At 44.3% G+C, this 12,524-nt stretch overlaps 1 protein-coding gene across 1 annotated transcript in view; it reads right to left on the reverse strand.

Annotated features, from left to right (window-relative positions):
* SMS (spermine synthase) overlaps positions 1 to 12,524 on the reverse strand; it is a 52,045-nt gene that overhangs the window by 24,127 nt on the left and 15,394 nt on the right. The window contains exons 2-5 of the mRNA XM_059051162.2: positions 10,669 to 10,789; positions 6,776 to 6,866; positions 6,147 to 6,211; positions 881 to 1,056 (exon numbers count right to left, since the gene is read on the reverse strand). Of these exons, the coding sequence (XP_058907145.1) occupies positions 881 to 1,056; positions 6,147 to 6,211; positions 6,776 to 6,866; positions 10,669 to 10,789 (453 nt within the window). The remainder of the gene's footprint in view (positions 1 to 880; positions 1,057 to 6,146; positions 6,212 to 6,775; positions 6,867 to 10,668; positions 10,790 to 12,524) is intronic.

The raw sequence follows: 12,524 nt of genomic DNA on the forward strand, positions 1-12,524 counted from the left end.
AATCTTTAGATTAAAAACAGCAGTATACAGAAGTGTGGTTTTTCGGGTTTTTTGGATTGTGGACTTTCATCAACCCTATTCATGTAACACCCAACATAAGATGTTACCTACATAGATTATATACATATATACTTTAGTCAGTTGGAAGAAAATTCAGTCTTTAGTCTGTTCTGATACGATAATTAAAAAGCAACTGCATGTTTCCAGATGAAATATGAAGCAGAGTTGCTTGAAAAGAATATGAGACGGAGAAAAGCAGACTGGAGTTCAGGGGAAACAAGATTGGTCAGGAGTTGATAATTGTTGGCACTCGGTGGTGATTATATGTGGGTTCATCTTACTGTTTTGTCTATTTTGGTTTGAAATTTCCCACCTAAAAGACTTCTTAAAAAATAAGCAATATAACATAGATAACCAACAAGGACCTACTGTACAGCACAGGGAACTCTACTCAATATCTTGTAATAACCTATAATGGGAGAGAATATAAATAACGAAAAAATATATTTATATATATATGTATAACTGAATCACTTTACTGTACACCTGAAACTAACAACATTGTAAATCAACTATACTTCAATAAAAAAATTTTTTTAAAGGCAATTACATTTTCTTTTAAAATACAATCTAAATACTAATCACTAAGAAAACTAAGGAAAAAAGAGTAACAAGACAAAATTGTCATGACTCTACTATAAAACATAAAAGCCCAGACAAGCCCCAGGTTAATCCAATGTAAATATTCATCTCAATAAAAACAACCCAGCAGGGCCATGGGCAAATCTGGACAAACCCACAACGGTGGTATCTGTCAGGAAAACACAATCCAGCACATTGTCACTTTGTCATGCGACTGGGGCAGGGATGGAATACTTACTAACATCCCCACTGAGGATGAGAATATTGCCAAATTGTTTCGAGTGTAAAATTTTTATGTTCTGGTAAGGTGAGTCTTCATCATACACCACTTCATCTATGTCGTACTCAACCAGGCGGCCATCTGCAGTGGGCCAGTATCTGTCAACGGCCCCTCCTCGAACTATGGGTGGTAATCTGGAAAAAAAGGAAAACAGGAATGAGCCTTACAAAAAAGGCTGCTTAGGTGAGGCTGCCTTTAAAGAGGACCTGGGAACAAGCATGTGCAGGAGCCACATGACCCCAGGCAGACTCCTAAATAGTAAACAACCAATCTAAAACTTGCACTTTGAGGTTTATACAAACATGGCCACTACCAAATTTCAGCACTGCTGTACATTAACAATTTACTTTTTAAAAAACCTTTCTGACATAGTTTATTATTTTTTTGTGTGTGTGTGCGGTACGCGGGCCTCTCACTGTTGGGGCCCCTCGCGCTGCGGAGCACAGGCTCCGGACGCGCAGGCTCAGCGGCCATGGCTCACGGGCCCAGCCGCTCCGCGGCACGTGGGATCTTCCCGGACAGGGGCACGAACCCGTGTCCCCTGCATCGGCAGGCGGACTCTCAACCACTGCGCCCCCAGGGAAGCCCCTCTGGCATACTTTAAATTTTCCCTAAAAAATGTTGAAGGAGAAAATAGCCACTGCAGACATCATCCTTCACCCGCAAATACTCCAGCAGGAATCTGTTAAGACTGCCTACATAGCTACCTTGTCACTACCACATCCATTCAAGTCCATATTGATGGAATACCAGCACCTAGTAAGGAATCCATGTTCAAGTATCCCCAACTGCCAATGATCTCTTCAGAGCTATTCTACTTTTGAATGAAGAATCATATACTGTATTTTGCCGTTTTCCTTTTTTACCCTCATTTAATCGAAAATAGTCCGTTGCAGGAATAGACACAGACAAGAGAATGGACTTGAGGACACGCACGAAGGGAGAGAGTGGCACGGACATATATACACGACCAAATGTAAAATAGCTAGCTAGTGGGAAGCAGCCTCACAGCACAGGGAGATCAGCTTGGTTATTTGTGACCACCTGGAGGGGTGGGATAGGGAGGGTGGGAGGGAGACTCAAGAGGGAGGGGATATGGGGATATATGTATATGTATAGCTGATTCACTTTGTTGTAAAGCAGAAACTAACACACCATTGTAAAGCAAGTATACTCCAATAAAGATGTTAAGATAGAAAAGAAAATAGTCTGTTGGCGCTGGTCACCCCTTCCCCGTGTGTTTCATGACATTCACACCACAGCAAAGTCCAGACCAGGTGCTCTGCAGGAAATCCCTCAAGTGGGTTTGCCTGAAGATCTCTTCAATAGAGTCAAGTTGGCATATTATGCAAGCATCGCATCAGGGGCACGAGATGTGTTCCTGTCCTATTATTGGTGATGCAAAGTGTGAGCACATGGTTAAAGCGGATGCCCAGGAGATCCCTACCCTTGCAAAGGTACCTTTTTTCCCTTTGAAATTACTAAACAGGGTGTGGAGCGGTCCTGTGAAACTGGGTCAAGGTCCTGATCTCTCAACACACCTTCACCAGTGGCTTTGGCATCTAGAAGATTCTTGCCTGAAGCAATTATTACGAGAATAGCTGCACACTGATGATTCTCCCTCTCAGTTCTTTCTGTTAATAGTGAACATTTTAGATATAGGCTGAATGTACTAGAAAGTAACAGCAGAGGACACTACATGACAAGGAAAACCAGACCTGGAAAGGGGGCTTAGCAAATTAAGTGGAACACAAACAAGATGAGAACTCACTGCACACATAACACAACTGTGGGCAAGTCCTGTGTTCTCAAGTACAATGGGGTTTACAGTAAATAAGCCACAGGTACCTAAAATGCTGGGCTGGGCTACCTGACTCGCTCTGATAAGACTTTGCTCTTCCGCTCACCTGTTTCCAAGAATACAGTCTGAACCTGTTACAGGTTAATGAGGCTTTCTATGAGGAAATACTAACATCTGCAAAAAGCATTGAATTTACAAAACAAATTCCCATAAACTGTCATTTAATCCTAACTCCTCCTAAGTTAACCACTTCTTCATCTTCCAGGAGAACAAACTCAGCTGTTGGAATCAGGCAGACCAGAGGTTTTTCTTGTAAAATGTGGCACCCCAAACAGGACAAACCCCGAGAACAAGCAAACAGAACTTGGGGGAAGCCTCTTCCACCCCTGGCTGATGGGTGGCATGAGGTGGGAGCATGAGCTACCTGTGACACTGGATGAAATAAATTAACAAACAGCAACTCAAGGGCTTTCAGGCGGGGAAACCCACCACTCTGGGTTGACAGCCAGGCAGCTACAGGCAATTACTAAACTATGCAAAAACCCAATGGAAACAATGTCCATTCTCAGTTGTTTCAGTGGTGCCTTGGGTGCAGGTAAGACCTCTTTCCTCCACAGCCAACACAGTGGTTTTTAAAGAGATGCAAAGAAGCAAGTATCTTTAAGGATGGGGAAGCCATCACCTTGATCATACCAAGCAGGACCCTGTGGGGCTCCTGGGCACAAAAGCCTTTCTGTGTCCCCCATTTCTTGATTACAGGAAACGGGGCTTCAGTCAGCCTCCACGACCTTGCCTGAGTGCCAATGGGCAGTTCAAACAGATGCTAATTAAGGAAGGGAGGGGATGTGCAGAAGAGGGAGGAACAGTCAAAGGAAACAATAGTGCAGCGTTGGGCCGGGGTCCTGGTTCTCCTCAAGAGACACACATAACAGTATCGTTGAGCTGTTTTGCAGATACTGAAGCCCCCACCAGGTGGGAGAAGTTAACTGCATGCTGCCCACAAGACCAGTTGCAACCAGAAGGCTGACAATGCTGACTCCTGCTTACCTCCCCACCAGCCAATCAGAAGAATGTCCACGAGCTGATCACGCTCTCCTTGAGCCATTCCTATAAAACTCTTCACTACCCCCTGCAGGTCGGGACACGCAGTTCTGAGGGCATTAGTGCACTGTGGCCCCCTTTGCCTGGCAAAGCAATAAACCTATTCTTTTCTACTTCACCCAAAACTCTGTCTCCAAGATTTAATTCAGTGTTGGGGTACAGAGGCCGGATTTGGCTTCACTAACATGAAGCGCATCTCCCTGAAAAGGGCTTTGGGAGATATTGTGGAGCCCTACATAACCCTCTTTTCAACCTTCACTACAGAAAATTGAAAATAGATGGGAGAGAGAAAGACAGAATATGTCCTGGGCCTCAGGTACACCGTGTAAATTCCAAGAATTTTTCTTTTCAACAAAACATTACTGATGTAAGCTTGTTTTTCCTGTTCCTTTTCTTTTGAATAGCAGGATATGAAAATAAAATTTCTAATAAATCCCACGGCTGCTTAATTCAGATTTAAATCATTGGCCCCAGGGGAGTAATCATTTCAGATGTTACTGAGTCATTTGTTAATGATTCAGTCTCTAACAATGTCATTCCCCAGAAAAGTGGCACCATTCTTGTCCTTTTGAGGCCAAAAACAAAGGGCCTACAACAAAGTATTCCCAACAACTTCCTGCCCCCTCCACCCTGATTTTATGAAAAGATGTAAAAACAGTGACAAGGAAAAACAAGGCCTGTGCTGTGTTTTGAACTGAAAATCGGAAGTATAACTGCATTCTCACTTCAAAAACTCCCATACCAAAACCACAAAGGAACCAGTCTTCTCATGAATGCGGAAGACCATAAATGCATTCCATCTATTTGCTCACTCCTAGAAGTAATCCCAATAAAAACCAGACCAACTTAAAAAAAAAAAAAAAATCAGGCATTATGATGTTGGCCAATTCATTATCACCAAATTAAAGACACAGTGGGAACGGTGTTCAATTCAGATGGACCAGGAAAGATTAGGAAAATTTTGCAAGCAGGAAAAGAGGGAAATTCCAGAAAAGAGTGTAGGTGTGGACAAGTTCTTTAAGGATGGGGAAGGGCCGGAGGACACGGAAGCTGAACTTGGGTGGGGTAAACAAGTCTGGGTGCGCCGACAGATTTCAATCAAGTGGCTGAGTTCTACACTGTGTCTTGCTCTCTTCACATGCAGTTTCCTGCTTTGTGTCCATGTTGGAGGTTAAACAACTTTGCAGTTATCTTACATCTGCCCTGGGGCTTTCCTCTAGGCTGATCAAATTTAGCAGGATGAGCCATTAAGTACTTAAACGTCCTTAAACAGCCAATAAGGACTCCCTCTTGTGGAAAGTGCCCTGAAATGGAGAAGTCTGTATTCTGGATGGTCACTTCCATCAGTAATGCCCCGCCCTTACTAAAGTCTCTCTGTGTTTCTGCATCTATGTGTTTGCCTTTATGAGCAAGTGACAAGCCCACTTTTGAGGGCCTGATAAGGAGCCACCCAGGCAGGGCAAGGCCGACCGCTCAGAATTACCTGCTGTGCAGCCATGATTAATTCCCAGGACCTACCAGACTCTATCCCTCCCAACAAATGTCAAAACTATTACTTCTATCAAAGCTCTTTTAACACCTGACACCACTGACAAATACCTCTGTTCTGTCCAACAGAACATTTCTGGCACCACGGAAATGTTCTTTATCTGTGTTGTCCAATATGGCAGTCACTAGCCATTAACTAAAGACATGAGGTGAGACTTAGGAACTGAACTGGTTTTTTATTAACTTCGTTTTAAATAGTCACATGTGGCATAGTGGCTGCACTCCTCAAGAAAGGTTAATGGTCTTCGTTTTCATCTGAAAAGAACCCACCAGGGGCTGCTCAAGGTGGGTGGCCTCTGAAATTCTTAGTACCTTGCAATATCAATGTCATCTTACGTGAAAGCACTGAGGCAAATTTTCTATCATCCCATGCTGCCAAAATCTCTTACAACTACTTAATTCTATGCTGGGGCCCAGAACTCTGAGGAAAGACGAGACAATCTTTTCTCTTCACTGGACAGGGTCGAGGAGTTTTCTAGCTCCCCTTGGAGGTGCCAGCCCCACCTGATTCTCTGCATTATACAGTTGCAGCCCCTTGGAATCACTGTACACTCCCTTCTGCCTTTGTTCCACTTTGTCTAGCATCTCTCGCTCTCATATACAAGTTAGTCTTCTGTTTTAAGGGCCCACTACCTCAGTCTACCAAGTGGCCATAAGCAGAAGTCGACTTTGATCTCTTCTACATCTTAGACACTGCTCAGGGATAATAACACCACCATTCTGATTATTTTATCAATTAACCAAATATAAAAGAACATTCAGGAGTGGACTTACCGCTTCACCCGCTCAGTACTGTCCTGACTCAATTCTTTCATTCTTTCTTCTACTTTGTTCAAAAGCTGCAATTAAAAGAAAAGAAATGGGCTTCTCGAAGAAGCTGAGCAGAACAGCTAAATTACAGACCAGGAGGTTGAGGCCGTGTTGACAGAGCTGTGATACGATGCCCAGATACACTTGTGCTCCCCGACCCCTACAGCAGCCTGCAAGCCTGGCCCAATTCCACACTCCCCACGCCAACTACCCCAACATAGTGCCAACCACTTCAGCCTAAGGTACCAACAAAACAATGGCAAAGGGAAAGGCTCAAGGATATTGCAGCTGTAACATCCTGGATAAAGGTTTACATTCACTCCAGTGCAAAGTAAAATCATAACTCGGTACTCAAGCAGTCAAGGGAAAGATGACAGCCAGGTTCCTAAAAACTACTGCGGAACAACTATTTTTCTTCTAAAATCACTAATCTGAAGGGAGGCAAGTTTACAATTAATATTTAAGATAAAATAGAAATTTTATTGAAAAAAAATTAAGTGAAAGTCAGCAAATAGGTGAAAATAATTTTATCATTAAACTGAGCAGTTTTTGTGATCCTCAAATACTTGAGTAAATAAAAGTGGAAAACTGACACTGTCAACTTCTTTGCCTTGCGCATCACCGTCGTAACTCTGAAGGTCCAGCAACACCAATCCATGCGGGTAAATTCTCAAATTGGCAAAGCTACAGAGGAAAACATAATTTTAAGGTTAGGAATTGTATCACGGCACTCAAAAGAAAAAAAGACACAAACCCAGTTAAAAGGCAAAACCACTACTCTTTTTTCCCGAAATTACATAATTATCCCTGTTGCTTTCTCATTAGAGCCTCTTCATGGGGGCAGGGAAGCCAATCATTTAGGGAAGATTTTAGAGAGAGCCATCAAGTGCTAAGGTTTTCAAAACAGGTTCTTGGGTCCAGAAAGTGATTCAGCAGCAAGTTCTATGAATCTGATTTTTAAGAAGGTTCCTCAGCAGTGACTGACTCCTCCTTAAAAGGAAGGGAGGGTGGTGAAGAGCAAACTGGGTTCTCCCAATTACTCTCAGAGTTCAAAACAGAGCCGTGGTTTTTCTTTTGTTTGAATAAATTTACTTATTTATTTATTTTTGGCTGCGTTGGGTCTTCGTTGGGTCTTCGTTGCTATGCACGGGCTTTCTCTAGTTGTGGCGAGCAGGGGCTACTCTTCATTGCAGTGCGCAGGCTTCTCATTATGGTGGCTTCTCTTGTCGCGGAGCACAGGCTCTAGGCGCGCGGGCTTCAGTAGCTGTGTGGCATGTGGGGCTCAGTCGTTGTGGCTCACGGGCTCTAAGAGCGCAGGCTCAGAAGCTGTGGCACACGAACTTAGTTGCTCCGCGGCATGTGGGACCTTCCCAGACCAGGGCTCGAACCCGTGTCCCCTGCACTGGCAGGCCGATTCTTCACCACTGCGCCACCAGGGAAGTCCCCAGAGCTGTGTTTTTCTGACTGCAAGCAGGTGGTGGCTAAATTCACTGAGCTCGGGGCCTGCAAGCCAGATCCACCCCACGGCATGTTTTGTAAAGCCTGTAGATTAAATATTTTTTTTTACATTTTTAAACAGTTGCTTAAGAAAAAAGAGGGAGTATGTGACAGGGACTTTATGTAACTCCTTACAGGAAAAGCTTTAACCTCTAACTTAGGGTACCTGACCAGCTTTTTTATGAAATAAAAATGAAGAGTGTATCACACATGTGTAAGAATTATCTGAAGAAACTTTTCTTTCAATTAGACATGTATATTTACATATATGCAGATGTGTATGTACACATCTGATACAAAATCACTTCTTACTATAAAGTGTGATTAAAGAAACGTTTGAATGACACTAAATAAAATGAAGAGTTCTGTTTGGAAAATACGGGCAGTGTGCTTGGATTAAAAAATAAATACAACTGTGGGACTTCCCTAGTGGTCAGTAGTTAAGAATCCACCTTCCAATGCAGGGGACACAGGTTCAATCCCTGTTCGGGGAACTAAGATCCCACACGCTGCTCAGCAACTAAGCCCGTGTGCTCTAGAACCTGCACAGCACAACTAGAGAGCCTGTGCTGCAACAAAAGATCCTGTGTGCCGCAATAAAGACCCTGCATGCCGCAACTAAGACCCGATGCAGCCAAATAAATAAAATAAATAAATATTTTTTTAAAAGTACAACTAGTTAATTTTCACCTTCAGCCCTTAAATGGCCTCAAAATCAAGTTCAGGCCCAAGACACCACAAACTCATCTGCACCTGCACGAGCTGACCATCCCCACCCACCACGACCACCAGCCACACAAAGGAGAGGAGCCAGCGGTAAAGGAAGGAGAGAGAAATGCCACCTCTTAACCAGTTAGGTGGTTCTAGCAAAGAATCCCCCACCAGAGAACCTAGGAACATACAGAATGCTGAAAGGTAGAGTCAAACCTCACTGGATTAAAACCAGAAATAAAGAAAGAGGAAAAGTTGCAAGGGAGAGAAACTGGAGACCAAGAAAAAAGGTGACTGAGGACCGTGACCCCACACAAAGGGGTCATTAACCAGAAGTCAGGCCAGAAGCCTGGCTGGGAGCTGCAGTCCCTAACCCGAGCCGACAGGTGCCTGGGCGTGGAAGAGAGGAGTGAGGTTCCACGACAGGCCGCACGGGGATGGGTCCCAGCTAACCAAGTGAGAGAAGAGAAAGACCAATGTGGAAAACAAGTTTTTAAACTAAGCATATTAGGAAATTCCCTAGTAGACTAGTGGTTAGGACTCTGCGCTTCCACTGCAAGGGGCCAGCTTCCATCCCTGGTTGGGGAACTAAGATCCTGCAAGCTGTGCGGCACGGCCAAAAAAAAAAAAGAAAAAAAGGAAACTAATAAGCATGTTAATTTTTCTCTCTTTTTTTTTTTTTTTTTTTGCTTTCAGAACCAACTTCCAACAGCTCTTATTACTCAAAAACTCCCTTCCAGGAAGAATCCTAAGCCTTCTAGAAAACTGGGATTGGTGTCTAGGGCAGAAGATTCAAGAACTGAGGTAAAGAGGTTGGTCGCACCCAGCTGCAAAGGCCCTTAGGAGGTGGTAAGAGATGCAAGGCTTCACCTAGAGTGGAGGAGGAACCTACTGAGGTGGGAGAGAGGCAAGGTCTGATTGCTGTGTCCCCAAAGGACGGACCACAGCTAGGACAGCCAGACATGGGGGCAGGGAGGATGGAGAAGAGAGGCTGGAGGGCACAAGGCCAGCTGCAGACCTCTGCTTCTATGGGACTCACCATTAACTGGGCCAGAGCCTGAGGACAGAGGCAGTAGAGGGTTTGGGTCAGCCTTGGGAAGAAATCATTTTAGATACGTTGGAGGTATCTGCTACAGGCATATATGGACGTTTGCTACATAGTCAGAAACAACAATCCACCACAGGGGTGAACCATGTACCCCTATAAAGAAAATAATGGAAGCGGGGCTGAGCTCAAAAGTACGTTTCCCTCACCTCACAGCATTGTCTTCCGGGCCTCTGTAAGATTGGGGGGGGGGTCCTTCTTTTAATTAGAAAAACAAGGGAGAGAATATGGGACATTAATGAAGCCATGTGGAATTCTAGAACTTAGAGAACAGAATGAAAGCCATCAAAAATACCCAGAAGTTCACATTTTAAAATTAATAGTGTAAATTACTAAGAATCCTAAAGGTTTTACACACGAGACAGTCTAGAAGATACAAACCAAGACTTAAGGAAATGCAACCAGTGTCTTCTGTTATCAGTCATTTCCTTTCCCAGTCTTAGGTTGACTTTCATTTACATATTGATCAGGTAAAAAGTCTAGATCATCTATAAAGTCTTAAGGAGAAAACAAAACCAAAAACAACTCTGGATCCCTTCAGCTTCCTGTCAAGCTACTTGCAGAGTTTCTCATCCTGAATTTGACTACGGTCTGCATTAATTGATAAGCACTTATTACAGTGCTCCTCACAGCGGGGTCAGCTGACCGGCAGCACTGACATCCCCTGGGAGCTTGGCAGAAATGCTCTTTGGGGTGCCGCCCAAGACCTGCTGCAGCAGAAACTCTTGCAGTGGAGCACGGCCATCTGGACCACTGCCTGCCGGTTCACATCACTTATGCTGCCCAAGGGTTCTGGGTCTTGGCCACACAGAATCACCGGGGGGTGTTTGGAGAAACAGCGATGCCCAGTGGCCTCAATCTCTGGGGGGAGTGCCTGGGCATGGGATTTCGTGAAGGCACTCCCAGGCAATTCTACTGTGCAGCTAGAGCTGAGAAGCACTGAATTCTAGCCCCTCCTCAAAGATGCCAAAGGAGGAAAGAAAAAAACCAGGACACCACCCCACCACCGCCCTTTACACACACACACACACACACACACACACACACACACACACACACACACACACACACACACACACACACACACACACACACACACACACACACACACACACACACACACACACTGCTGAAGGGCTCAGACCTGAAGAGGAGCACTCAAGGCGGCCTCACCTGCCGTTTTTGTTTATGTAGGTCGCTAAATAGCCATGGTCCTGCCAGGTGTGCACCGACTCCGTCATCCCCTGCTCCTGGAAAATGGACTGGAGGCCTTTCAGAATGGTCTCACCATCAGCTGGAGAACAGAGGGAGAAGGCAAGATGGTCAGAATGAAACATTCAGAAGCAAAGCCAGCGAGGCATAGTTTGATGAATGAACTTTTAAGAAAACCTGAACAGAGCTGCCAGCGTCGCTTAGCCCCTTTGTCATGAGCTACAACGTTCTGAACCCTACAAGGAGAGGCTTCGGATTACCAGGGAACAAAATAAGAATGGCAACACCAACCACAAAATAGCTGTGCCAAAAATGCAGACAGATATTCAGCAAACTAGAAATAGCCTAACAAAATATTCAGGCTAGCCAGATACCAGAAATACAAACACAATAAAAGACATTCCACTTTAGGTTAACTAAGTAATAAGTTAATGAGAATACAGAGTACTAGAAAAAGAATTCCATCCACTGTTGATGGGTATCATAAACGACTTCAAAACTTTTGGCTTCGTGTTCCAGGTGTTCTACAATAAGGATGGCTTGCTTTTATTATTGGAAAAAATAAATGGCGCCACTCAGTAACCTATCTCTAACTGGTAGAAATTGAACAACAATTCAATATGGTAAAGCTGCTAGGCATTGTGACCCCCATCTCCCATCCCACCCCCTGCTACCAAACAAAGTGGAGCTCAGGTCAAGGACTGAGTTCAAGGTTATAGAAATTGCATTAACCTCTGTAGGTTCACTTGAAGCCACAATCTTCAAGAACATCCACCATTATGATATTTAGATAAAAACAAAATGCAATTTATTCTATCTAGTTGTATCTGCAAAAGTACTCACTCCTTGAGAAGGGTAAGATAAAGAACCAAGATGAGACAAAAGGAATTACTCTGTACTACCTCAGGAGCCCTCCACAGGCTGGTGCTTTTTCCACATGAAGGAAAAGAGTAGGGCTGCAAAGCGTCAAAACAAAGCATCCCTGTGACTTGAACCGAGGGCAAAAGAAAAAAACACAACATCCACAGCGGACCACAGTGTGGTTTCACAAGAAAATTACACTAGAATTCCTTCCATAAACTAAGGAGTGCCAAAACGGACTGGAAGGACTGCCTCAGTCTACGCAAGAGTCTATTTCCAATGACATTTGGAACTCTGCTCCCAACACCTTCCACTGCATAATAAGAATAAAGGCCACAAACTGGGTTCAGAGGCCAAACTGGGCAGCACATGTGTCTTATTCTGGCCTATGCAGACATTTTTTTAAAATGTAAATTGCCACTTAAAAAGCAGATGATTTCATCCACCCCAACGTTGTGGGTGGAATAGTGGCCCCCAAAAGATATGTCCACACCCTAACCCCCAGGAACTTGGGAGTGCGACCTGATTTGGAAAAGGGTTTTTGCAGATGTAGTTAATTTAAGGATCTAGCAATGGATCGTCCTGGAGCATCCAGGTGGGTCCTAATTCCAGTTAAGTCCTTATTAGAGACTGAAGCCTGGAAGACACAGGGAGGAGGAGGAAGATGAGGAAGAGGAGGAGGAGGTGAAGACAAAGGTAGAGACTGGAGTGATAAGCCAAGAACACGTGGAGCCACCAGAAGCTGGAAGAGGCAAGCAAAGACTCTCCCCTATAGCCCTTAGGGGGAGTGAGCATGGCCCTGCTGATACTCTGTTTTCAGACTCTAGCCTCCAAAACTGGGAGAGAACAAAGCTTCTGTAATGTAGTACTTTGTTACAACAGCCCTGGCCGACTAATATACCCACCAAAAGTCCTATTTTAACTCTGCTTAACAAACAAAAGCAAATGGAGTAGCA

This window comes from Kogia breviceps, chromosome X (genome assembly GCF_026419965.1).
Source record: "Kogia breviceps isolate mKogBre1 chromosome X, mKogBre1 haplotype 1, whole genome shotgun sequence".
NCBI classification, from domain to species: domain Eukaryota; kingdom Metazoa; phylum Chordata; class Mammalia; order Artiodactyla; family Physeteridae; genus Kogia; species Kogia breviceps.